Genomic DNA, 27,965 nt, shown 5'->3' with positions numbered 1-27,965 from the left:
TTTTGACCAAAATCAACTCAGTTGTGGCATGCAACATATTGAGTACAGTTACAAGCAAAGCCCCATGTGAAGATTTCATGAAAGCAAGAACTACAAACGGGACTCTCATCTGGGAGAAATATGGTAGACCTATACATATGTGTAAGTACTAAATCTAACTAGAAATAGTAAACAATGATCATTGTTTAATATAGCATTCATTAAAGAATAAGTTTTTTCTAAGGGACTTTTTTTAATATAATTATCTTAGTGAATGCTCTTTTAGAAAAATGCTTAATGTGACTATGAGTTCTAGGGAATTACTATAACAATTTTGTACAAATTACAATTATAAACACAATTCTGTACCAAATGAAAATTACAGTGAGGTGAGTTTTATCTCTATTAGCTAGAAAATATACTTTCTTTTTTTGTTTGTTTTGTTTTGTTCTTAAGATAGGGTCTTGCTCTGTCACCCAGGATGGAGGACAGTGGCACATTCACGGCTCACTGCAGCCTCAACTTCCTGGGCTCAAGCGATGCTCCCACCTCAACCTCATGAGTAGCTGGGATTACAGGCATGCACCACCCACACAGCTCATTTTCCATTTTTTGTAGAGACAAGGTCTTGCTATGTTGCCTAGGCTGGTCTTGAACTCATGGGCTCAAGCGATCCTCCCACATCAGCCTCCCAAAATGTTGAGATTATAGGCATAAGCCACTACACCCAGCCTAGTCTTTCATTTTGAGGCTCAGATTTTGACAGTAATTCTAAAAAATAACATGGTCAGTAAGTCTGTAACGAACAGTTTAACCACAGGCTGTCCATCTCCTCCAGTTATAGCAGCAGGATGGCTGGCTATGCAGAGATCATCTATATATTCAATTTTACATTTGAATTATATATGCATTTTTAATTGTACCTCTACTTTTTTGAGTTCTACATGTACTCTGTTCTCCATTATGCATTTCATTTTTCTATACAATTGAATAGTAAAATTATCTTTTCATTGTATAGCTAGTTTATGTAAAACTTTTTTCCCCACCTCTTTCATGAACCAAAAAAAGAACATTTGTAAGAACATTTATCTCCTGCAGTATTTCTCTGGTCCTGTGTTCATACTGACATCTGGTGGCACTAGAAAAGAAACTCCATTATTGCTACGACAAAGGATTTTTTTCTCCAGTGTTGTCCATTTATTCTATGTATCTTCAAGTTTATGTTTTTCCAGCACTTTACTTATACCCAAGACAGCAGAACAATTATTAGAATCTTTAGTCTGAAATGTAGCATTTTATTGATATATAGAATTTTTTTAAAATTATACTAAAAAGTTATATTTCTGTTTTATGAATTTCTTCATGTCTGCCCAGTGGCTAACAATCTTAAAGATGCATACTGATGGGAAAAACCATGACCTTCTGGGCAAAACTCATTATGTTAGGGATATAACAAAAACATTGTGGCGAATATCCCAATCCAATTATCCATGTTATCACTGACATTTCTCATGGTTTCTAACAGACAGGGAGAAGTCTAACGGCCAATTAGACATCAGAGACCATATCCAGAAAAATACATCCTTCAATCAAATGTAAGTATTAAAAGACAAAAAGCTAAAATTCCACTATCCTATTATATATTGTTTATTTTTCCATATGTCTCCCCAGCAGCAGAGTCAAGAAACATTTGATTTAGGTAACACATCCCTAAACTTACACCTTCTTCTAGGGCTATAACACTGTAATTCTACTACTTTCAGAAATTATACAACTTTTTGAAGCATTCATACAGCAGTATTCTCCTTACTAGATCGACCTTGTAAGAATGACCCATACTAAGGCTTAGAGAAACAAAATATTCTGGGAGTTCCCTATCAAAGAAAAAGTGTATGGACAGACTATCCTTAATCCCAAAGAGTCCTATTTATGTAGGAGCAACATTTCCATTTTAGCCATACTAATCAATGATAATCACATATCATTAGTTGGCCAATGGCACCAGTAATCATGAAGAATGAAGAGACAATTGCATTAACCATGTAACAATCCAGTTTGATAGTCACAAAGGCATGGCATGCTGTACAGCAGGGCTACTCAACATTGTCACAAACTGGCTGTAAATGTGCAAACTGTTATCAGTCCTCAACAAGGGAAGAAGTTTTGAACAGAATGTAAACAACTATGTCCCTAAGCACACTTTATTTTAGCTGACATTTTCCTTGAGACAGAACTTCCTTGATGAAGAAACCAATATATTGATTTATATAATGGCTCAAGCTTCTTGTATAAATCGACTGACATTTTGAATGGCACTGCTCTATGGTACCTAACTAGAACAGAGATTGTATTGTATGGACTGGGGTTGAGGGAGATTTTCTCTAGGTCTATTAATTTCTACCATATACTAGAATTCAAATTATTACAAAAATACTGAAATCAAGAATTTTTGTTTTACTTTAAAAATGAATATGGACTTCCAATTTTAATATTGTAGCACAATATAGGCATTTCCCCTTACTTTTCTTAGAAATCATCCAAAAGCAATTAATACAACATCAGCAAGGAAAATAAAATAAAAACACACTCTCCATTTTTAGTAAAACTATAATTCTAGTTTTAGATTTTTTAACTCCAGATCAAAATTCGTAAAAGGGGCTCCAAAAGAACGAATATCAATCCTGGGTACTTGTGGGAGAAAGAGGACAGATGTGTCAGCTGCACATCTAAGAAAAAGCTAGCAAAGAACACTTCTCAAAGGTTAGGCGCTCCCTCTGAGGAACAAAACTAAGTACGAGGAAAAAATGCACAGGCTAGCAGCAGGAACTTCTCTGGACCAGTTGAAATCTGAAAATCAGAGGGATTGGATCCAAAAAAAGAATCACACAAAGTGGTCTATCTCTGCTACCACAAATGGGAAACTGTACCGCAAAAATCCCACGGCTGCCAACCCCCACTGGCTAGTGAAAGATACTAGCTAAATGAATTCATGTCCAAAAATCCTGAGTCTAAAGGAAAACTCCCTAATATGGAATGTGCCTCTACCTCCTTCCTATTATAAACCTCCTGAAAACAGCTAATTGAGCAAAAACTCACATATTCCCAAGATGAATTATCACAAAGGTACCAGCACAAATCCATACAAAGATACAAGAATAAAGGAAGAAAAGTTATAGAAAAACAATAGACCAACAACAAAAGAAAGCAAAAACCTCTCATCTGAAAAATATTACCACAAACCAAAGGAAAATTGTAGCTAAATCTACAGCTGTAAATTTTAAAAAAGAAGTTAAGGAAGCAATTGTCTCTGTGAAAAGAGCACCAACACTGAAATACAAGTGCTCAGTAAAAAAATGGCTGACAGGAAATGATATAATTTAAACTGAATTCAGAAAATACCTGGGAAAAGCAAAAACAATCATAAAAAATCCAATTGGAATTGAAAGAAACACTAGAGAGAATAGACATTTCTGAAGAGGAACATAGAGGCTTAAAAAAAAAACAGGAAAAGTAAAACAAAAACACAGAGAAAGAAAAATAGAGAAAAAACAAACATTGAAAATAGATAAGATACCAACATGTAAACACGCTGGCCCAAGAGCACCACCATAATAACAGAACAGACAAATATTTAAAGATATAATTCCAGAAAGATTAACTAAAATTTAAAATATCCAAGTCTACATATTGAAAGTGCACACACTGTGTCAGAGAAAACTGATAAGGAATGGACATGCAAAAGTATTGTCAAAAAAAGAGAAGAAAATTAGGCTAGCTTCAGACTTCAACTCTAGAACAGAATGGATCATCATTTTGAAAGTTCTCAAGGAAAGATATATAATTCAAGGATTTTGTACCTGATCAAACTGCTGTTCAAGTTTGAATCATTATTCAATTTAAGTGATTCAATTTTTTTACTTTTTTTTTTCCGCAGAGATGGGGTGGTCTCGCTCTGTTGCCCAGGCTGGTCTCGAACTCCTGGCCTCAAGTGATCCTCTCACCTCAGCCTCCCAAAGTGCTGGGAATACACGCATGAGCAACAGTGCCCAGCCAAATTATTCAATTTTGAACATGTAAAAACTCAGGGAATAGTATTGCCATAGGTCCTGTTAGAGGACTGTGTTAAAGGAATTATCTAGCTAACCAAACAAGGCTGGAAAAAACATGCCAAAATAACTGGTGATAAACTTCTAAGCTGTTTAACCGTGGAACTAAGAATAAAGTTAAATGATGCATTTAAGATGCCAGAACAAAATGCAAAACGTTATTCCCACTAACAATGCAAATATAACTGACAGAAGTTGGAAAAGTGAGGGAAGAAAGAGAGTTATGTAAGAACAATATAAGGATACTGATTTCCTCATCTTTAAAAGCTGGAGGTTTAAATCTATTAATCAAATGTGACTAATAAAATAACACATTATATAAATACATTTAATTATATGAAGGTAAAACCAGAAAGATAAAAATATTCTAGTTTCACAATTGCTTACATTAAGGAATTAAAAGCCAGGTGCAGTGGCTCACTCCTGTAATCCCAGTTCTTTGGGAGGCCGAGGCAGGCGGATCACTTCAGGTCAGGATTTTGAGACCAGCCTGGCCAACATGGTGAAACCCCATTGCCACTAACTGTACAAAAATTAGCCTGGCATGGTGGCAGGCACCTGTAAGCTCAGCTACTCGGGAGGCTGAGGCACAAGAATCGCTTGAACCCTGGAGGTGGAAGTTGCAGTGGGTGGAGATCGCACCACTGCACTCCAGCCTGGGTGACAGAGTGAGACTCTGTCTCAAAAAAAAAAAAAAAGTAATTAAAAGACATCGTGTTAAAACCCAGAAAGGTGGCCGGGCGCGGTGGCTCACGCCTGTAATCCCAGCACTTTGGGAGGCCGAGGCACGTGGATCACGAGGTCAGGAGATCTAGACCATCCTGGCTAACACGGTGAAACCTCGTCTCTACTAAAAATACAAAAAAAAACAAATTAGCCAGGCGTGGTTGCGGGCGCCTGTAGTCCCAGCTACTTGGGAGGCTGAGGCAGGAGAATGGCATGAACCCGGGACACGGAGCTTGCAGTGAGCCGAGATTGTGCCACTGCACTCCAGCCTGGGCAGACAGAGCGAGACTTTGTCTCAAAAAAATAAATAAAAAAATTTAAAAAAAAACATAGGAATAATATAAAGTTGTATCAAGAACCATAAAACTAAAAGACAAACAAAAGTAAAACCAGAACATGAAATTAACACTTTTTACATGTAACCTTTAGTAAACTCCATACTTTTAATCTAAGAAAACTCAAACCCGTATTTTAAAGAACATGTCCTCAAGTAAAAATGCTTACATGACAATCCCTGAAGATGATTAATCTTTCAGTTGAAAAATCTAAAAAAACCTCCAAAGCAAAGTTTTATTAACATAATATATATTAAGAGATATGAATGTGAAACCACAAAATTCACAGCACATCAAAAAATAGCCTTATGAATGATCACTTATCCATGAAGACACTAATGAAAAGTGAATCACATGGTGGCTTGTTCAATTTTGGAATATGTCAGCAGAGTCAAAGTTAAAGGATATGCTATGTGAGCTGAAGTATGACACATTTTACAGTTAAATATTGAAATAGGCAGCCTCACACAACACTATTTATAAAACATTCTGTTCTTATTAAATATTACACAGAATAAGCAAACTCAGAAAAACAAACAATGAAAAACCATCCATCAAAAGCCAAAAGCACATGCCATGCAGTTCCCATGGAGTGCTCTATGAAATCACACTGGTTTGGATTTGAGCTTCCAATTTACCAATGTTTTCCGAATATAACAAAATAAAAAGGAAATCTATTTCCTAAATATTAGCTGGATTTTTCACTTAGAACTTATTATAGCCATCAATAAGAATATTTTTATTTCCAAAGCAGTTTTACCTACCCTTAGAACATTTATTATGTGTATATGGAGCAAGGGGAAGGGAAAGAGAGCAGGGGAAGGACAAGACAAGGGTAGAGAAAAGAAATAAGGCAGCAAGACTCCTTGTTAAAAAATAAACTCTAACCTACCTACTAGCAAAAAGATGTTCTGGAAGGACAATATTCATGTAGAAAGATGAGATGGTCCCTGAATTTCCCCTTTCTCGTGAGGTTTTCTCATTTTGATTCCTACTGCCATTAAATTGAAGAGTTCCCTTTTAAAGCTCATCTTTATTAAAATGTTGGTGAGCTCTGTGTAGGGAAGATAGTCCCATTACAAACAGTGGAGTAGTTGACTTTCCAGAATCCCTCCATTTAGCTTTACGTTCAATCATAGTCAGATCCAACACACCTCTCATGTCAACAACTTTTCCGGTCACCTGGGAGATTTACATAGTTCTATATTCACTTTCTACCCCTAGATCCTCTGGGTTTATATTTTATAGCCTCTAGCAATAGGCTAGTGGTAACTGGGCCATCAGGACAGGTCCTACAACATGTAATAGAGTAGAGCTTCCCTTGAGGCAGAGAAACAAAATACCTCAAACAACATATTCCAAATTTTCAGTTTTGGAAGATAACTCTACAGACGGGAAAGGAAGCTATTCTAGACAGGTTAACCTTCCTTTCTCACTTTAAGTCCAACTAGTCCAGCTACTCTTCGTCATCTAGAAATTATTTGTAGTTTGATACAAACCTTGAAGTATTTTGGATTTTGTTTTAATTAAAAAACTCTTCCATTATAGACTGAAGCAGGAATCACTATATGGTTATTTAAAAGATAGAAAGATTGTCCAAGTGCAGTGGCTCGTGCCTGTAATCCTAGCACTTTGGGAAGCTAAGGGAGGAGGATTGCTTGAAGACCAGCCTGGGCAACATAGCAAAACCCCAACTCTACAAAAATTAAACATTAAAATAAAATTAGCTGGGTGTGGTGGCAGTGCTTGTGGTCCCAGCTACTCAAGAGGCTGAGGCAGGAGGATAACTTGAGCCCAATAGTTTGAGGCTGTAGTGAGCTATGATTTTGCCACTGCACTCCAGCCTCGGCAAAAGAGCAAGACCCTACGTCAAAAAATAAAAAAAGGTAAAGGTGAGCAAGGCAGAGTGCTAAAGTTTGTCCTATTATTCATGATGCAGAGAAAACACTGAAGCCTATATTATCTAACGAAAGAGTCATATGTCCATTCCTTTTTTTTCCACACACAACACCGATGTATATATGCCCATTCTTCCACACACTGTTTTTCTTTTTTGTTGTTGTTGTTGTTTTTTTGAGAGAGAGTTCTTGTTGTCCAAGCTGGAGTGCAATGGCGCAATCTTGGCTCACTGAAATGTCCGCCCTCCCGGATTCAAGCGATTCTCCAGCCTCAGCCTCCCGAGTAGCTCAGATTACAGGCATGTGCCACCACACCCAGCTAATTTTTTGTATTTTTAGTAGAAACGAGGTTTCACCATGTTAGCCAGGCTGGTCTCGAACCCCTGACCTCGGGTGATTTGCCCGCCTCGGCCTCCCAAAGTGCTGAGATTACAGGTGTGAGCTACCACACCTGGCCCTTCCACATTATGTTTTTACAAACACTAAGACTCTACTTTCCTTTTTTTAAATACTATACTGGCCAGGCACGGTATTTTGTATTAGTCAATACAAAAGATTTATTTCTTAGTCAATACAAATTTACCATTTACAAAATGGTAAATTCACTGCCAAAGAAAAAAATAAATCCTACTACTAAAAATAAGCCATTTAAAGTTATTTACTGGTTTGAATTATCTCCCATCCCTTGCTTCATTAACATAAAAAAGTACAAGTTAACTATATGTTGAAATATAAACCCCTAAAAACTCTGTATCTCTAATTTTCTCCAAATACTAATAAAAGTAGGCACAATACTGAATTTCATAAATGGGACTCTAATAATAATAATAATAATAATTTGAAACTGTAAACTATGTGGCCAGAATAGCATTTCTCAAATAGTGCCATGGAATATCAATGTTCCTGGAGGTACTCCTAAATGTTCCATAAAGAAAAAGAATACAGCTGGGCACAGCGGCTCCCGCCTGTAATCCCAGCACTTCGAGAGGCTGAGGCAGGCAGATCACCTGAGGTCAGGAGTTCGAGATTAGCCTGGCCAACATGGTGAAACCCCATCTCTACCAAAAATACAAAAATTAGCCAGGCCTGGTGGTGGGGGCTTGTAATCCCAGCTACTCGGGAGGCTGAGGCAGGAGAAACACTTGAACCCGGGAAGCGGAGGTTGCGGTGAGCCGAGATCGCGCCATTGCACTCCAGCCTGGACAACGAGAGTGAAAGAACAGTACAGTCAAATACGTTTCAAAGCTCTGCGATAAACAAATGTTGTTTAAAGAGAAGTCTTCTCAGAATCCTTCATTCTTTTATTTAACAAATAATTTACTGAACACCTACCATATACCAGGCACTAAACTGAGTTTGGGAGTTACAACAGTGAACAAGGTGAATAAAATCCCTGCCTTAATGGAACATTCTTTCTAGTGAAGGGAGCAGTAAATAAACAAGGGAATAATAATTAACTGGAGTCAGTGATGACACTAAAAGAGAATGCATAAAGAGATCAGTGGATACTTCAGACTGGGTGGGCACAATAAGTCACATATGTAATGTCTTCATGTTTTTCTACACTGGCGGATATAGCACATAGTGTTTCACAAATGTATGTGATTAGGAAACCTTTTGTCAATAAACATGTTTTTAATAGTTCACTGAATCAGTTTTCTACCCAAAACACAGACAACAGCAAGATCAAGATTCAAAGATAGCTCTTCTCTTCCTAAATCCAGTCTTTTTAAAGTCTCCTCACCTGTAAAAGTGGGAATAATAATAGTACATGTCTCAGAATCATAGTGAAGATCCAATTATCTACGTCATGTAAAACACCCACACAAGGCTTAGTATACACTCTGCTTAATAAATGTTATTGTTACTGTTAATACAGCACTCTGCACATGAAGTCTTCTGTCATTCAAGGGTGACTAATTATTCTCCCTTTTAAAATCTCAAACTTGTAAAATCACTTTTTTTACTCCTCTACATAGACGATTTCTTGAGGAAAGCAACTAGAATGGAGACTGCATATAGCTGAGCCTCAATAAATGCTTCCTCTGTAGTTGTACAGAATATCCAAAGTAGGTTAAATGCAGGTGCAGGGGAAAAAAGAAACTTAATATAAAAAAGCAATCACTCCTCTAGGAAACCCAAGCTACATTAAACCAAAGCTGCCATGAAACATGTGCATAATACTTTTCACATATTCAAAGCACTTTCATAAATTAACATTAACATCAGACAAACCCAAATCGAAGGATATTCTACAAAATCAATGACCTGAACTCTTAAAAAAGTTAAAATTATAAAAGACTAAAAAACTGTTCCAAATTAAAGGAAGCCAAAGAGACATAACAACTAAATATAACAAGTGATCTTGGATTCGTCATGGACCAAAATCTTTTTTTCTTTTGCTATAAAAGACATTCACGAAAAAATTGAATGAGGGCTGTAGGCTAAATAATACTATTCTATCCATGTTAACTTCCTGATTAGATTACGATCATCATATGGTAGTCAGAATTTTATTGCTTTTAAGAGTTCACACTAAAGTAGAACTAAAGGGGCGTGATGTCTACAACTTAATCTCAAAAGGATTAAAAAAATACAAAGAAGGAAATTAAATGACAAACCTGGCAAAAGAAGAAAATCTGGGTGAAAAGTATATGAGGAACCTTTGTACTGTTATTGACTATTTCCATAAGTCTGAAATTATTTCAAAACAAAATGTCTAAATACAAAAGTAATGAGGAAAAAAGGAAAGATGGAAAATAATCATATGAATAGATGCTCAACATCATCGGCAATTAGGAAAATGCAAATAAAAACCACAGTGAGATACTACTAAACCTCCATTAGAATTACTAAAATATAAGAGAGAAAAAGAAAAAGCTGGCAATAGCAAATGTTGGCAAGGATATGGGGCAACTAAAAGTCTCAAACATTACTGAAGGAAATGCAAACCGGTAGAAAAAAACTTCCAACTTGTTTTCCAAAGTTAAACATATATTTACCATATGTCATACCAATCCTAAGTATTAACCCAAGAGAAATAAAAACTTATATTGATACAAAACCTGTCTGCAAATCTTTATAGTAGATTTAGTCGTAACCACTAAACACTGAAAATAACTCAAATATCCAACTGATAAATGGATAAACTGTATCACATCTATTTAATCACATCTATTTAATAGAATACGATTCAGCAACAAAAAGAAATGGATTATTGATACATGCAACAATATGGATGAATCTCAAAAGTATCATGATAGCTAAAGGAAGCCAGTCTCAAAGGCTATATGGTATGTAGTAATTCATATATATGAACAGATCAGTCACTGTCAGGGGTGGAGCTGGGGGGAGGGAGGAAAATATTGATTAAAAATTGGCAGCATGATGGAATTTTGAGGAGTGATGGAATGGTTCTGCATCTTGATTGTTGTCACTACAGAATTTTATGAATACATCAAAACTCACAGAACTGTTATATTAAAAAGAATGAATTTTACTAAAGTACATAAATTTAAATAATATTTTTAAGTCCACAAGAAAAAAAAGTACTTTCACAGACAACTCATTTCATTCTCAGCCCAATAACAAAGACTAGATAGGTACTATTACTCTCATTTTATAAGTGAGCATATTGAAACATATAGTAAATAAATAAATATACAAATTACATGTGGCAAGACCAAAACTATAGTCCAGATGCACTGATTCTATTCCAAATGCTTCACTGACTCAATTTTCTCATGTTCCACTAAACTTTATGGGACACAATGTCCCTGAAGACAAATCGAATCAAATAGAAGAAAGGAGGAAAAGAAGAAAAAAGACAATTATTGGAAGAAAGTCATTTAGAATTTGGCTGTCGTCCTTAAGGAATTAAAAAACAGTCTGTAATGGAAGAGGTCTGAACAGTGATCCATACAGGCAACACATTAACTGGCATTAAAGTATTAGCTGGTGATTTCTTCCATAAAAGCTTCTTAATTTTTTAATGTTAAGAAAAGGCAAAAGCAAATATAAAGCATTCACAGGTAACCTTGCAACTATTGCTACAATTTAAGTGATACCTGGTCTTCAGAACTACACTGAGAACAATGATGGTGCCTACAATTCAAAACAGATTTTGCAACTTTAAATAAACAACGTCCCAGAAGCTACCACCCAAGAATAGAAAACAAGAGCAAAACCTTTAAAAATATCTTTTCAGTTTCAAAAATCAAAGAAGTAGTGGTGTAATAGTTGCCAAAAGAACATACCATAAGCACAACAGCTGAAGGAAAAATTAAGCTTAGTTTAACAAAAAAAAATAATGATGAAAAATTGCATCTGCACCACAAATAGCATACTTACCTAAAAACAATGGTGTCGTTTCTTCTAAAGTAGTTGCATTAGGATCTGCCCCAGCTTCTAAAAGAATCTGTACGATTTTCCAATGTCCTTGACTTGCAGCGAGATGCAAAGCACAGAAACCTTCAAAGGTCTTCATCTTAATGTAGTTTTCAGATGAATCTGTGGAAGAATCAAAGCCCATCAACTAGAAGGTATTACTTCTATTTCCTGGTTTTAAAAAGCAAAGATTCCAAGAGGAATTTAATGAACTATTAAAATATAAGTAATGTATAAATGACAGGTTTCACCATTTAAAACTCTAGAAAATCAAGAAAAAGTTCTACAGAGATCCCACTGTGAACAGCTCTTTGGTATTCTTAATACACAAATCCTGTCCACTCACTCCCATTTTCTCTTCTCTAATTTTTGGTGAGTAAGGGAAGAGGAGTGGCAGAAATTGAAAGGCAACAAAAGCAATAATCTGAGGAGGATGCAGCATTAAAGATTTGCTTAAACAGAATTTATCGAAATATTCATCAATTTTATTTTTTTATTCTTAAATTTCTGTAAGGGAAATGGTCTGATCTCGTAGCATTACACTTCCTTGTACTCAACTAATACCATGAGGCAGTTTTAAATATTCCTTTTCTAACTTAAGACTATGGTCTAATAGTTAATGAAAACTGCAGTTCTAAAAGAATAAAATGCACTCCAACACAACCAGTGACATATAATAAGGAATTTATGAGTTAAAGTTTCTGAAATGTATTTGTTATGAAAACATCAAGGTTCTGGTAACACTCAAATTATACAAATAATATTTACACAATAAAATTCTATGCCTGTTATAGAAGGATGGGCTCTAAAGTGAAGGGTGAAGACATTTCTGCGAGCTGGAATAAACTAAACAGAAAATCAAAAAAAAAACTTAAACATTTTCTTGAAGGGTCAGAATTGAAACAAATGCTCCTAACTAGTTATTTTAAGTAATTCTTGTAATTGTAACTCACGGATGAAACAAGTAGATTAAGCCATAATATCCCAGTAACAGCTTCTAAGTACATATATTCAAAGAAAATAGTCTCGAACTTCACAGATGCACGACTAAAGGGCAAGATAGAGTAGTAATATTTTAAAAGGACATATCACAGAAATAGGGTTTCAGAGATTAGTCAGAAGTTGACTCTTATTCAAAGTAGTTTATTGAGATTAGTCGGAGATTAGTCAGACATGACCCTTATTTCATGTATTAACCTGACAGTTTTGTGAATACAAATGACATGAAAACCTTTGAACACAAAGACATATATAGATAATTGACATCAGTAGATTGGCTCCTAAATGGGAAATTTCAATATTATAAAGATGCTGATTCTTCCCAAAATAATTAATAAATTTAATACAATTCTAATAAAAATGCCAGTAGAGCTGTTTGCTTGTTTTATACTTGATAAAGTAACTCAAGTTGATAAGGCTAGGGTAGTGATGCAGGAATTTTTGCTCCTTAGTTCAGCTAAAATCCAGGTTCTTGTGTCACCACCAGGACAAATTAGGCATGTGGATACACTGAAAGGTGAGGAGAGCAGAATTTACTAAAAGAAAGCTCTCAGCTAAAAAAGGGGGTCCTGCCAACAGGTTCCCACCCCACAGATTGAATACCAGACCACCACACATGAGCTGAAGAGGCCAGGCTCCTCCCCACTGCATAAGGTGACAATTCCCAGTGGCTTCACCCCATTCTTCCAGTGCACAGGCAGCCACTTATTCTGAGCCACTCCACATTGATTTATTTCCCTTTCTGTGCACGTGTTAAGGCACGGAATTTTTCGCCCCCATGGGCATGTTTAGGCAAGCCCCCTGTGCACAATGACCTGGGTAGCATTTGGCTGTCTCCTCTCTCTGTCAGTAGGGCAGGTAAGAGTAAAAAATAATTTAGAAAAATGAACAAGACAAGCATTGAAGCATGCCTAGACTTACCATATATTAAACCATGTCTTAAAATTAGAAAAAGTAAAGTAATGTGGTCCTGGTACAAATGCAGAAAGGAAGGTACCCATCAGGGAAAGGAATCAACAGAAGCAATAAGAGACTAAGAAAGATGGTCGCTAAAACGTAGGAGACCTAGACCGGTGTTACATTTACAGAAGCCAAGGAACTTTCTCTTATAAAGAAAAAAGATGTTCTCCTCCACTTACAAAGAAAAAAAAGAGATAAAGTCTAATCCTGGCCATTTAAATATTATGCCTTACAGCAGAAAGAGTGAACCTTAAGGTATGCAACTTAAAAAAAAAAATCAACCAGGAGATAAAAGGAAGGGTGATCCTAGGATAGAATGCAGACTGTGACAAAAGAATCTAATTGGATTACAAATATATGTCATAACCACACTGAGCGATAGAGAAAAAAGACACTGGTCTACATAACTTTGATAAATGATGTTATAACTGAAAACTGTAAGACTAAAGACAAAAAGAACTGCACATAAACACTATAGTCTAGTTGGTAAAGTTGTTTCTAGGAGTAGAGATTAACAATTCTGAAACCACTCTACATGAATACGAAGAACAAACAAATAAATAAACAGATGGCAGATCTGGGGGCCAGGTTGCTTACTGTTGGAGAGGAAGTTTACACATAAGAGGGAAGGCTAGAATGAACCATGTGTTCTGGAGTAGAGTCCAGACATCAGTATGAATTCATGTTTAGCTTAATATAGATACAGATGGCTAGACATGGAAACAACTATAGATGTATATATACATGCGTTATAATATATAAATATATGTTCTAGATCTGTCTGCTGAAAGGGCTTAAAATCAATGACAGTCCAGTAGCAACAAGCACACCCAGTCCTCAGATCTTGGTTTTCTCTCTCTTTTTTTTTTTTTTTTTTGAGACAGTGTTGCCCAGGATGGAGTGCAGTGGCGTGATCTTGGCTCACTGCAATCTCCACCTCCCAGGTTCAAGCGATTCTCCTGCTTCAGCCTCCCGAGTAGCTGGGATTACAGGCGCACCACCAGGCCTGGATAATTTTTTGTATTTTTTTAGTAGAGACGTGTTTTTGCCATGTTGGCCAGGCTGGTCTCAAACTCCTGGCCTTAGGTGATCCGCCCAACTCAGCCTCCCAAACTGCTGAGATTACAGGCGTGAGCCACCATGCCTGGCCTTAGATCTTGGTTTTCACTATCATTCTCCCATAAAAGAAACCAGCACTCTTATGAAAATGGCTGATTCTAAGGCTGAGGTGGGAAACATACAAAGAGTCGGAGCATACTGTAGGTTCAAAAAGTAAAACATGCTCAAAAAACAAACAATGGGGGCATGCAAAAGAGACAACAGGAGCCACTCTGAAAGGGCACCCTATGACCAAAACAATATGAGCAACAAAATAAATTACATTGTATTAGATTGTAACCCAAAGTACAGGTATAAAATAAGTAACAATGAGTTCATGCAGATATAAATGACTAAATATATAAATTAATGGGAAAGAAGAGATAAATCTCCCATGTAGAAGAATTCCAAATAATTTATGTAAAGACTACTACTCCATCAAGGAAGTAGAGTTTAATTCCCACTTCTTGAGTGCAAGCCACCCTTAGTGACTTGTATACATACTCATCTTGGGAAAAGGAAATAAAATCTCCTGTGTCATTATCTATGAAGTAAAGAAAATAAAAGGCACTTCTCACACAGGTGAGAAATACTGAAGTCAATTTACTACTAACTTGAGATCTTGAAATATTTTACCTATAGAAAAAAAGATATTAAGCTAACTTTAAAATCACTGGACCAGGAAGATAACATCTGAAGTTGGATTTAGGCTGCAACTTTGACTCTGCTAGAAATAATATGGGTTACACTTCGGGCCAATTACTTAAACCTCTCTGAGGCTCAGGTTCCATAAAAGTGAAACGAGGATAAATTAGCTGGACCAACTCTCAATAGGGTTCAATAGAATTAGGTATATAGTCTGAATTCTTGTAAAATACAAATGCAGACAGATATGAAATTTAAGTACCGTCAAAGTTGTTACAAATTTGGTAAAGTCTCCAAAGTATCATTTTAAGAAAATTTTCAGCACCCACTATAAATTAGTTTTGAAAGTTCCAAAGATAAACTGCTTTCCTTAAACTGATACATGAGTTTTAGCAAAGGGATCTTATCTACCTTGTACTACTGGACCATCAACCACCACCTTCTCACTCTCTTCCCTTCTCTACAGGGGGGCTTCTTGAAAAAGAAATGGCTCATCCTATTCACTGTTTTTAATGTTTTAATCTCGCTTTACCCTCAAAGGAAGGCAAAGTGGCTTCTCCTTCTCATCTACTTATTGAAACTTTAAACAGTATGGGTATTAAAGACATTCTTAATGGACAAACACAATGAGCACTTCAGATCTTTCACAACTTGTGAGTTCTTTCCTGGGAATACTTGGAGAATTAGAGCCACCTCAGCTGAACCAATGCCAGCCACTGACGCCTGTGTAGCAATGACAAGAGTTGGCCCAAACACTACCAATGAAACCACACCCTATGTTTGCTGACACAAAGTGTCTTTTTACTTATGAATAATAAACTTGTCTATTACTTCTTATAAAAGCGGTAGTGATGGGTGGTAGACCGTTATTTTTGTTTTCTGCAAACTCTAACAGGGAAAGTAAAACCACAAGATTTTTAGTAGAGGAGACAGGTTAAGTATTAAGACCGGAATATTTCTCAACAGCTGAGCCAGAATTTGATGACAAATTTACTACGTGCCAATCACAAGTGTAATAAATGTCAAGATTATATCGCCACACCATTTACACAATTTATATCATCTTACTATGTTTTATTTAGGCATTATAAGAAAAGGTTAGATATAAAATAATTTCCACAATACAAGTAATTGTATTATGTGCAAACTTCTCAGATAACCCTCAGGAGAGACTTCATAATGCACACAAGATGCATGGAAGAAGGCAGTGAAGAGGAAGAGGTTGAAAGGCATTACAAAGAAAGTAGACACCGTAAGAAAAGTGACGAGAAAATACCCAAAACACATACAACACCAAAGGATTAATATCCAGAATACATAAAGAGCTCTTTAAAGATAAGGCAAGGCCTAATGCAATGGCTCATGCCTGTAATCCCAGCACTTTGGGAGGCCAAGGAAGGAGTATCACTTGAGGCCAGGAGTTTCGAGACCAACCTGGACAACATAGTAATACCCCCCCATCTCTACAAAATATAGAAAATGAAAAAATTAGCCTGATGTGATGGTATATGTCTGTGGTCCCAGTTATTCCAGAGACTGAGATGGGAGGATCACTTGAGCCCAAGAGTTGGAGGCTGCAATGAGCCATGATCACACCACTGTACTACAGCTTGAGCAACAGAGTAAGACCCCAACTCTTTAAAAAATTTATTTTAATTAAAAAAATAAAAATAAGGTAAGTCTAGAATTTCCAAAGGGAAATCCTGCCTGTCTAATGACATCATTCTAACAGAATCCAGCAATCTCTGAAGAGACCTATCATTCAGATTTACATTTACTTGAGCTACTATATTCCCTTTCTTTGCTTAAGCTAGTTTGAACTAGGTTTCTTTCGCTCAGTACTGAAAGAATCCTGATTAACATAGCATACAATTTAGCAGTATCTATCAATATTTTAACTTGGCATGGTGATGGTTAATTTTACATGTCAACTTGACTGGGTTAAGGGATGCCTAGATAGCTGCTAAAACATTTCTGGGTATATCTGTGAAGATGTTTCAGGAAGACATTACCATCTGAATCAGCAGACTGAATAAACAAGACCCACCCTCACCAATGTGGGCGGGCATCATGTAATCCTTTAAGGACCCAAAAGAAAAAACAAAGGCAGGCAACCCCCTCTGGGTCCCCTCTCATTGTATGGGAGCTCTGTTTTCACTCTATTAAATCTTGCAACTGCACACTCTCTGGTCCGTGTTTGTTCCAGTTCGAACTGAGCTTTCGCTCACTGTCCACCACTGCTGATCACCGTCGTCGCAGACCCGCCGTTGACTTCTACCCCTCCGATCTGGCAGGGTGTCCACTGCACTTCTGATGCAGCAAGGCAGTGCCCATTGCCGCTCCCAGTCAGGCTAGAGGCTCACCATTGTTCCTGCACAGGCTAAGTGCCTGGGGTTCATCCTAATCGAGCTGAACAGAGCTGTAACACTCATGCATGACCCAAGATTCCATTCCTTGGAATCCGTGAGGCCAAGAACCCGAGGTCAGAGAACAAGAGGCTTGCCACCATCTTGGAAGCAGCCTACCACCATCTTGGGAGCTCTAAGAACAAGGATCCCCCGGTAACATTTTGGTGACCATGAAGGGACCTCCAAAGCGGTGAGTAATACTGGACCACTTTCGCTTGCTATTCTGTCCTATCCTTCCTTAGAATTGGAGGAAAATACCGGGCACCTGTCAGCCAGTTAAAAATGATTAGTGTGGCCGCCAGATTTAAGACTCAGGTGTGAGGCTATCTGGGAAAGGGCTAACAACCCCCAACCCTTTTGGGTTGGGAGCATTGGTCTGCCTGGAACCAGCTTCTGCTTTCAATTTTCCTGGGGAGGCTGAGGGCCGACTAGAGGCAGAAAGCTGTCATCCCAAACTCCCGGCATTAGCTGGTTGAGATCATGGTGCAGCCGAAGTCTCTACTCAACAGTCGCCCATGCATGCGCCCCTACCTTTCCTTCTGACCCATACCTCCTGGGTCCCGACCATGACTTCCTTGAAAGTGTAGCCCAAAATTCTCCTTACTTCTGAATCTACTTCCTCCTATCCCTGCCTCCTAGGTACTAATGGTTCAGACTTCATTTCCTCTCCCAAGTATTAGAGCAAGTTGTATCTCCAAAGGGATCTAAGGAAGTTCTATGCTGTGTCCTTAGGCATCTAAGCTATGAACCCAGGGAATCTTGTCCCTGGTGTCCCAGTTTAGATATACAGCTCTCGACCTGGGCAGTTATGTGGGACCCATTCCCCACCACCCTTGCCAGGGCCCCAAGTTTGTAAATGGCTAGGAGAATTGCTCTCCCATCGTGTAAGATGCTCTCCTCCCCTGATTTCTACCCAGCTTACCCCTATGCAATACAATCTCCAAGCCTTGGCTCCTTGGCCAGGGCCTTGAAACTCATGACCTAGTACTTTAACAACTGGAACTGGGTCTATGACAACATAATAGATCAGGAAGAAAGCGAATTAAGTAAGTCAAGGAGAGAAGAGACAGAGAGAAAAGAGAGGGAGAGAGAGAAAAAGAGAGATAGAAGTAGTAAAGGAAAAACAGTGCGCCCTATTCCTTCAAAAGCCAGGGTAAATTTAAAACCTATAATTGATAATTGAAGGTCTTCTCTGTGACTCTATAACACTCCAATACTACCTTGTTGTCAGGGTAAACAAGGGCGTAGCCTGAAAACACTGAGATCACTGACAACACATAGCCTTCCTATCAAAAATCCTTAACCCAGTAACCCACGGAAAAAGGCACATAGGATAAACAGGATCCATCTCTCATATTTCGTACCCGCAAGGACTTAATCCAGGGCAACAAAAAGTTTAAGATCAATAATTAGGGCATATTCCTACAAGGGAAAAGAAGGACAAAGGCCCTAGTGGGCAAAAACTCTACCTCAATCCTAACTCAAAAGGTTACCTACACCCTCTCTGAAAAGAATTTGCATAAGAACTGTTTTTTATGTGAATGCATCTTGATGGGGCAGCTGGGTTGTTATGAAATAGGAACTCAGCCCAGCTCTAGAACTCACCCTTGAGCACAAAGGCAATGTTGGGCATGCTGGTAAAGGACCACTAGAATCCAGCAGCCCGGACCCCTTTCTTTGTGGTCAAGAAAGGAGGGAAAAGGGGTGCAGGACTGCTACACTGGTGAGCGTAACTAATCCGATAAGCAGAGATCCATGGGTAGTTACACACCCTGGAAAGGAATAAGCACTAGGACCACAGAGGACGCTCTAGGGCTAATGCTCATCAGAAAATGACTAGAGGTGTTGGCATCCCTATGTTCTTTTTTCAGATGGGACACGTTCCCCCCAAGGCAAAAACGCCCCTAAGATGTATTCTGGAGAATTTGGCCCAGAGTGTATGTACCTTTTTCCCTGTCAGACTTGAAGCAAATTAAAATAGACCTAGGTAAATTCTCAGATAACCCTGATGGCTATATTGACGTTTTACAAGGGTTAGAACAATCCTTTGATCTGATATACAGAGATATAATGTTACTGCTAGATCAGACACTAACCATAAAAGAAAGAAGAGCCGCCATAACTGCAACCCGAGAGTTTGGCAATCTCTGGTATCTCAGTCAGGTCAATGATAGGATGACAACAGAGAAAAGAGAACAATTCCCCACAGGCCAGCAGGCAGTTCCCAGTGTAGACCCTCAATGGGACGCAGAATCAGAACATGGAGATTGGTGCCGCAGACATTTGCTAACTTGCATGCTAGAAGGCTAAGGCAAACTAGGAAGAAGACTATGAATTACTCAATGATGTCCACTATAACACAGGGAAAGGAAGAAAAATCCTACCGCCTTTCTGGAGAGACTAAGGGAGGCACTGAGAAAGCATACCTCTCTGTCGCCTGACTCTATTGAAGGCCAACTAATCTTAAAGGATAAGTTTATCACTCAGTCAGCTGCAGACATTAGAACAAAACTTCAAAAGTCCGCCTGAGGCCCGGAGCAAAACTTAGAAACCCTATTGAACTTGGCAACCTTGGTTTTTTATAACAGAGATCAGGAGGAGCAGGCAGAACAGGACAAATGGGATAAGAAAAAGGCCACCGCTTTAGTCATGGCCTTCAGGCAAACGGACTTTGAAGGCTCTGGAACAGGGAAAGGCTGAGCAAATCGAATGCCTAACAGGGATTGCTTTCAGTATGGTTTACAAGGACACTTTAAAAAAGATCGTCCGAATAGAAATAAGCCGCCCCCTCGTCCATGCCCCTTATGTCAAGGGAATCGCTGGAAGGCCCACTGCCCCAGGGGATGAAGGTCCTCTGAGTCAGAAGCCACTAACCAGATGATCCAGCAGCAGGACTGAGGGTACCCGGGGCAAGGGCCAGCCCATGCCATCACCCTCACAGAGCCCTGGGTATGCTTGACCATTGAGGGCCAGGAGGTTAACTGTCTCCTGGACACTGGCGCAGCTGTCTCAGTCTTACTCTCCTGTCCCGGACAACTGTCCTCCAGATCTGTCACTATCCAAGGGGATCCTAGGACAGGCAGTCACTATATACTTCTCCCAGCCACTAAGTTGTGACTGGCGAACTTTACTCTTTTCACATGCCTTTGTAATTACGCCTGAAAGTCCCACTCCTTTGCTAGGGAGCGACATCCTAGGAAAAACAGGGGCCGTTATACACTAGAATTAGGAGAAGGAAAAAGGGTAAATATATATACAGACTCTAAGTATGCTTACCTAGCTCTCCATGCCCATGCAACAATATGGAGAGAAAGGAAATTCCTAACTTCCGAGGGAATACCTATCAAACATCAGGAAGACATTAGTAGATTATTTTTGGCTGTACAGAAACCTAAAGAGGTGGCAGTTTTACACTGCCGGGGTGATCAGAAAGAAAAGAAAAGAAGTAGAAGGGAACCACCAAGCAGATATTAAAGCCAAAAGAGTTGCAAGGTAGGACCCTCCATTAGAAATGCTTACAGAAGGACCCCTAGTATGGGGTAATCCCCTCCAGGAAATCAAGGCCCAGTACTCAGCAGAAGAAATAGAATGGGGGACCTCAAGAGGACATAGCTTCCTCCCCTCAGGATGGCTAGCCACTGAAGAAGGAAAAATACTTTTGCCTGCAGCTAACCAATGGAAATTACTTAAAACCCTTCACTAGACCTTTCACTTAGGCATTGATAGCACCCATCAGATGGCCAAATCATTATTTACTGGACCAGGCCTTTTCAAAACTATCAAGCAGATAGTCAGGGCCTGTGAAGTGTGCCGAAGAAATAATCCCTGGCACTTCAGGCCTACATTTCAATCCCTGTATCTTTAATCTCCTTGTTAAGTTTGTCTCTTCCAGAATCAAAGCTGTAAAACTACAAATCGTTCTTCAAATGGACCCCCAGATGCAGTCCGTGACTAAGATCTACTGCGGACCCCTGGAACAGCCTGCTAGCCCATGCTCCGATGTTAACAACATCGAAGGCATTCCTCCTGAGGAAATCTCAACTGCACGACCCCTACTATGCCCCAATACAGCAGAAAGCACTTAAGAGCAGTCGTCGGCCAACCTCCCCAATAGCACTTGGGTTTTACTGTTGAGTGGGGGAACTGAGAGACAGGACTAGCTGGATTTCCTCCAATCAGGTAGTAAAGAGGGCTCACTAAAATACAAATTAGGCTACAGCACAAGGTAAAGAAATAGTCAAATCATATATCGCCTGAGAGCACAGAGGGAGGGACAATGATCAGGATATAAACTCACGCATTCGAGCAGGGAGCGGCAACCCCCTTTGGGTCCCCTCCCATTGTATGGGGGCTCTGTTTTCACTCTATTAATCTTGCAAATGAAAAAAAAAAAAGGCAGAGGGAGAATTCATTCTCTCTTGAGCTAGGACATGCATATTCTCCTGCCCTTGGATATTGGAGATCCTGATCCTCAGGCCTTCAAATTCCAGGACTTATACCAGTGGCCTCCCACACCCCAGTTCTCAGTCCTTTGGCCTCAGACTGAGAGTTACACTATCACTTCCCCTTGTTCTCAGGCCTTCAGACTCAGGCTGAGTTACACCACCAGCTTCCCTGGTTCTCCATCTTACAGAGAGCATATCATGGGACTTCTCAGCTCCCATAATTACATTAGCCAATTCCCATTGTAAATCCCCTCTTGTCTATCTATATATATTCTATTGGTTCTATTTCTCCAGAAAACTCTAACTTATCAAACAGTAATTGCACTTCTAAAACTCCATCGTACAGAAATGCTTACCCATGTGGACAAAGATATATACATAAGGATGTTCACTGAATCACTAGTTACAACAGCAAAACTTTAGGAAACAAACAAAATGTCTATCAACAGGAGAATGGTTACATAAATTACATTACATCTCTACCATGAAATACTACGCAAGTGTTTTCACTCAAGAGAGCAGAAGAGTGACTTGGTCTGTTACATTTTAAAATGATCCCTCTAATATATTGAGGGTGGCCTGTCATAGAATGGAGAAGGAGCAATGGCAGATAGAGAAGATCTGTTAAGATGCTATTATAGCAACGCAGACAAGAGATGTGGCTCTGATAAGGATATTAATGGTAATGAGAAGTCATCTGACTGTATGTGTGTGTGTATACATACACACAAATATAGACATACACATAACACAAATTTGGTGACTGACTAGATGAGAAATATGAGAAAAAGAAAGGAATTAATGATGGCCCAGAGTTTCTGGCCTGAGCTGGAACAATGGAATATTTCTATCTAACAGATGAAAAAATTAAACCACTCAGAGGTTAAAAAACCTGTTTAAAGTCACACCAATAAAATGGTAGAGTCACTAGAATCCAGGTCCATCTGACCGTAACTCTTAATCGCTATGCTACAATGATTTATTTGTCTAAGGAACTTCAGCATCTGTTACTGTGCCCAGTATTAGTGCATATTTTCTTATTTAACATGAAGTAATAAAAAATACTATGAGCTAGATCATTTATTAGCCAAATAAAAGTATTTTTTAGCTATATGCTTAATAATTAAAAGATTTTTAAGTGACTTTTAGTCAGCAAATGACTTATTATTGAATGGCATTAATTGTCAGTGAAGATCATTACTGCCCTCCAGGATGACAAGCTTCATAAAATCTCAACACCCACTACACCCAACCTCCAATACAGGAGAGAAGACAAGCAAATTTGTTACCTGTGCTAATATGTTAAACAGAAAACTAAAATGAGATACACAAGAAATACAAAAATATGTATGCATATTAAACTTCTATGTAATCTACACCACACTTGAACGCTCTTCTCCAACTTGAGTCAGAAGACCATGTATGGTACTCAGAATGGATTCCAAATCTAAACTGAAGAGACAGTGAAGCAAAACTCTTCTAACCATTTCAGATATTTCCATTTTATTTTGTAGGCCTACATACCTTCTTATTTTGGTGCACTAATTATCTTTTAGGAATCTCTGACAGTGTATCAATATTAGATAAACCTCAGGGAAGTAAGAAAATTATATAATAAAAGACAGCAGGTGTGGTGCATCACACCTGTAATCCCAGCACTTTGGGAAGCCAAGGCAGGAGGATCACTTGAGCCAAGGGTTTGAGACCAGCCTCGGCAACAAAGTGAGACAGTTAGCCAGGCATTGGTGGTGTGTACCTGTAGTCCCAGCTACTTGGGAGGCTGAGGCAGGAGAACCGCTTGAATCTGGGAGGTGGAGGTGGCGGTGAGCTGAGATCGCACCACTGCACTCCCACCTGGGCGACACAGCAAGACTCTGTCTCAGAAAAAAAGGAAATACAGTTGGGCCTCTGTATCCATGGGTTTTGCACCTGCAGATTCAACCAACTGGGATGGAAGATAATAGCATTTGTGGGATGTGGAACCCACAGATACAGACGGCTGACTTTTTGTATGTGTGTATAGGACATTTTCCTATCTTCAGGGCAGACTGCAGAACTTGAGGAGCATCCATGAATTTTGGTGTCGGCGGACATTTTGGAACCAATTCTCTGTGGATACGGCGGGACAACTGTAGAGATGAATTTAACAGCCAGTTCAAATGCCTTTAGTCAAAAGCATGCCCAAGTTTACTCAGCAGATGAAAAAAATCTGTAACATAAACTACGCTATTCCAATATGAAGAAGAGATGTAACAGTATATTGGAAATGAGCTTTCTGCCTAGAAAAGGATATTCGAACTCATGTCTTTGTTACTACAAATAGTTTGGGAACTCAAGCTTTATAGTTAACTTCAAACAGATTCTGAAAACATATCTTAAGTGTTTGAAATTAGAGGAATAACATCTATTTTTCCAGTATCGTCAAACACTCAACTATAATAGACACTAGACACTTGAACATGTGATTTTAAAAACAATCATGACAAATTTCCTGCATTATGATCTAGGAAGTTTAGCCTTACCATCTCTTACCTGTTAAGACAAAAAAAAGAAAAAAACAAAACAACAACAGAAAAAAACCTACCACTACCAAAAACAACGTAAAGATTATTTCCTTTCCCGTCCAGCAGGTAACAAATTAGTAGTTCTGATGGGCTATGGACCCAGAAGTCTACATTTTAAGGACCTATACCTGGTGATGATAAGTATGCAGGGAAGAGGGTCTGAATTTCCATGATCAATGAAATGAAATTGGTTCTGAGTGTTACAATGCAGAGTATTATAGTCAACCTCAGTTTTACTGAATGCTATAAATTCAATTAAATGTTAGAAGCACGGTATGAGAGAAAAAAAAAAAGGGGGCTTTAGAGTCAGAGAAATGGGTTCAAATCAAATACCCTAGTTTATTATGTAACCTTTCACAAGTCAGCTTCTCTGAGCCTTGGTCTTTTCACCAATAAAATGAGGATAATACTGCCTCTAACATCACTTTTATAAATATTAGATAAAGAAGATAAATTGAGCATGTGGCACAATGACTATTACAAAGCAATGCTCAGTCACCATCTGTTTTCTTCCTACCCCCTCTCTACTAAATGTCAGAATCTCGCCTTTAGTCAATGCCCTTCACTCAGTAGTGTGCTGGTTAACATTGAATAACTAGCTGTCCAGAGGGAAGAAAGCCCAGTTTATAGCACTGGTTTGTAGCACTGGCTTATTTCTGTGGTGTAAATACTCCTACCATGGCTGATCCCAAGCATGAAGTCACTGAATGCAGAGGTGTAAAGAGATGTGCAGTAGCACACCATTTTTCTCTATCCCATCTGTTTTATTATCTCTACTTTGTTTTATTTTCTTCATAACACTTTTACCTTTTTAAATTATCTTGTTTAATTGTTTAGATATTTGTCATGTTTCCCCTGACAAGAAAAAGCATCAGGAAGGCAGGCATCTTGTCTCATGCTAAGTAGTTGTGAAGATTCCCAAAAGTATTAAAAAGTGTTTAAAAAGAAAAAGACTAATTCAATCAAAACACATCCTCAATTTCAGTACAATTGCTCTTTCTGTTTGGTAAAGGAAGAAAGAATAAACATGACCAGTAACTACCAAATGCTTAAATTCAAGCAGCAGACTACTTCTCCCATATCACCTAACTCAGTCAATAAAAAGAGGCCAGACAGAGGCACTTCCATATAAGATGTCCAACTAGAATATCATACTAATTGAATCCAAGGCAGGCAATCTTACTATCCTTAATAAATAAATTCAGGCAGTTATTTTATGACTATAGAAAGGGAAACAAATACTACTGTTAATAAGTTACGTATTATACTTTTTTTATGTTTTATTAATCCAGCTTGTAGGCAAAGCCTCCGTACCTTGAATTTACTTTACCTGCATTAATTAACATCTGCAAACATTCTACAGAGTTGTGATAAGCTGCTTCATGAATTGGCATCCATCCCCTGTTATCAGCAACATCGACACTTCGGCCCCTTTTGAGCAGTTTCCTTAAGACTTTAACATTGCCTTCCCTGGCAGCAAGTCCAACTGTAGAGCATGTGTCCGCGTAAGCCTCTGTAAAATCCATTTGTTTGACCAGTCTACAAAACAAGGTAGAAGGATAATACTATAGTCAATAAAACAACACTTCACTCCTAGAGGTCAGCAAATCATGGTGGGCCTGTCTAATATCTCTCACATGACTGACAAAGAAGGGCCCACAATACAGAAAGTGACTGCCATGCCACAGTCTCTGCTGGTGCCTAAAGCAGGAAGTTTCTCTGTTTGGCATATTGGAATTCCTTAAAATGTTCCCACTAAAAACATGAAGGGACTTTTAAGTGTTCTATCTTTTCTCCTCTGGAAATGTTTGAGGAGTAGGCTTCTGCTCCTGTTCATACCCCACCACAACGCACTCTTTGGTGCTCCATTGATAAGAGCACCTCTGCTTAATCCCCAGTGTACACTACATTATGCAGAGATGGCCATTCAATTACCAGCAATGCTCAGCCTCAATATATAGCCCTCTATAGGAAACAACTAAACCCAAAGAGGCCAGAAAAGCAGTGAAAGATAGGTGTTATTCTAGTCTTCTTGCACCTGCTTGTCCTTTCCAGAAGAGGTTAAACACTCAGGTTTTCTATGCTTGACCAAATAGACCCACTGACTGAGCATACTGAAACCAACAGAGAACACCACAAAGAAATGAGCCCGGTTTTCCTACATAGCCCAGAAAGTTCTTAACAGAGTTCTTGCCCACATCATCTCCCTCCAATGCTCACTTCAAGTTCTCCTCCAGTCAGAGTCCAGTATAGCTCTCATGTGACTCTTTCAAAGACACAATTTCTTGTTAGTGACTCTATGAAGCAGTTTGGATATGGAATACGTATTTGATTACATAACTATTGTTAATTTTCTTAGATGTGATAATGGCATCACAGTTATTAGGAGAATGTCCTTATTCTTTTTTTTTAGGGAACTTGCTCTAGGATGAATGTCCTTATTCTTATAAGACACATGTAGAGTATGTGGCAGTAAAATGTCATAACACATGCAACTTCAAATGTTTTCCATTTAAAAGTATAAATAAAGTAAAAAGGAAGTAAAGCAACTGTGCAAAATGGTAATTATTGGATCTAGATGAAAGGTATTGGTCATTACACTCTTTTTATCTGAGTTTTCTGTATATTCAAAATTTTTCAAAAAAGAAGGGTTAGCAACCATGTCAGGCAATTTGAAACTACAACTTAGAGAAAATAGGAAAAGACTTGTTTTTTTTTGTTTGTTTGGTAGCAGCTTCCTGCTGATTTCTTTATAAGAAAACAAATAATACCCCTTGAATCTGAGTGTTTTAGCATTCAAGACCATGGTATAAAAATCTTCAAGAAAGAACAATCACTTGGTAAGGTTTCTGTTTTCACACACAGAGACACAGCCATGATAGTCCAAGCGAATTTCCTAAACAATATTTTGCAGCAAGAGCTTTAATGAGCAGATCTTCAAAAAATTTTAGGATCCTTGACCCCTTGGAGAAACTTATGAAAGCTGTAGTTTGCCCCTAGAAAAGTGTACACCCCAAATTTTGTACACAAATTCAGGTTCCCCAGCTCGTTTCCAAAGCCTTTACAGGGGCCCCAAGTTAAGAACATTTGCCTGCTCTTTTGTGAACAAGCCACTGATAATACTAAAGATGAATAAATTTGTGTAAAATTTAAATATATAAACAATTCCCATTAAAATGACAGCTACTCTTTCACAGGCGTAAACTTCTATTGTAAACTTTCTGCTTTTATTTGAAAGGCAAAAGACCTTTTTTTTCAGGACATAAAATCAAATATGGATTACATTCCTCCGGCTGCTGTTATATAGGCAAAAATCTAATTTCCAAAGCAGAACAAAACGTGTTTCCAGGTGCTACCTGCGGTGCTGGTACACCGCCTCCGTATCTGGACACGAGTGACGACTCCTGCTCTTTTCT

General features: G+C 38.5%; 1 protein-coding gene and 1 long non-coding RNA gene across 4 annotated transcripts in view; one reads left to right on the top strand and one right to left on the bottom strand.

The window, feature by feature from the left end:
- Positions 1-27,965, bottom strand: part of ASB3 (ankyrin repeat and SOCS box containing 3) — a 123,625-nt gene that overhangs the window by 73,035 nt on the left and 22,625 nt on the right. The window contains exons 2-3 of one of the 3 annotated variants that reach the window (XM_054476183.2): positions 25,880-26,088; positions 11,395-11,553 (exon numbers count right to left, since the gene is read on the bottom strand). In XM_054476183.2, coding sequence (XP_054332158.1) covers positions 11,395-11,553; positions 25,880-26,088 — 368 coding nt within the window. Of the gene's footprint in view, positions 1-11,394; positions 11,554-25,863; positions 26,089-27,965 lie in introns of those variants that run through there. The other 2 variants (XM_054476189.2, XM_054476188.2) reach the window with 2 other exon arrangements.
- On the top strand, positions 15-27,085 carry LOC134737858 (uncharacterized). Its single transcript, XR_010123247.1, has 4 exons — positions 15-141; positions 1,505-1,574; positions 17,339-17,730; positions 21,419-27,085. It is a non-coding gene; the product is annotated as an uncharacterized LOC134737858 (long non-coding RNA).

This window comes from Pongo pygmaeus, chromosome 12 (assembly GCF_028885625.2).
Source record: "Pongo pygmaeus isolate AG05252 chromosome 12, NHGRI_mPonPyg2-v2.0_pri, whole genome shotgun sequence".
NCBI classification, from domain to species: domain Eukaryota; kingdom Metazoa; phylum Chordata; class Mammalia; order Primates; family Hominidae; genus Pongo; species Pongo pygmaeus.
This window is presented reverse-complemented; position numbering and strand designations above follow the sequence as displayed.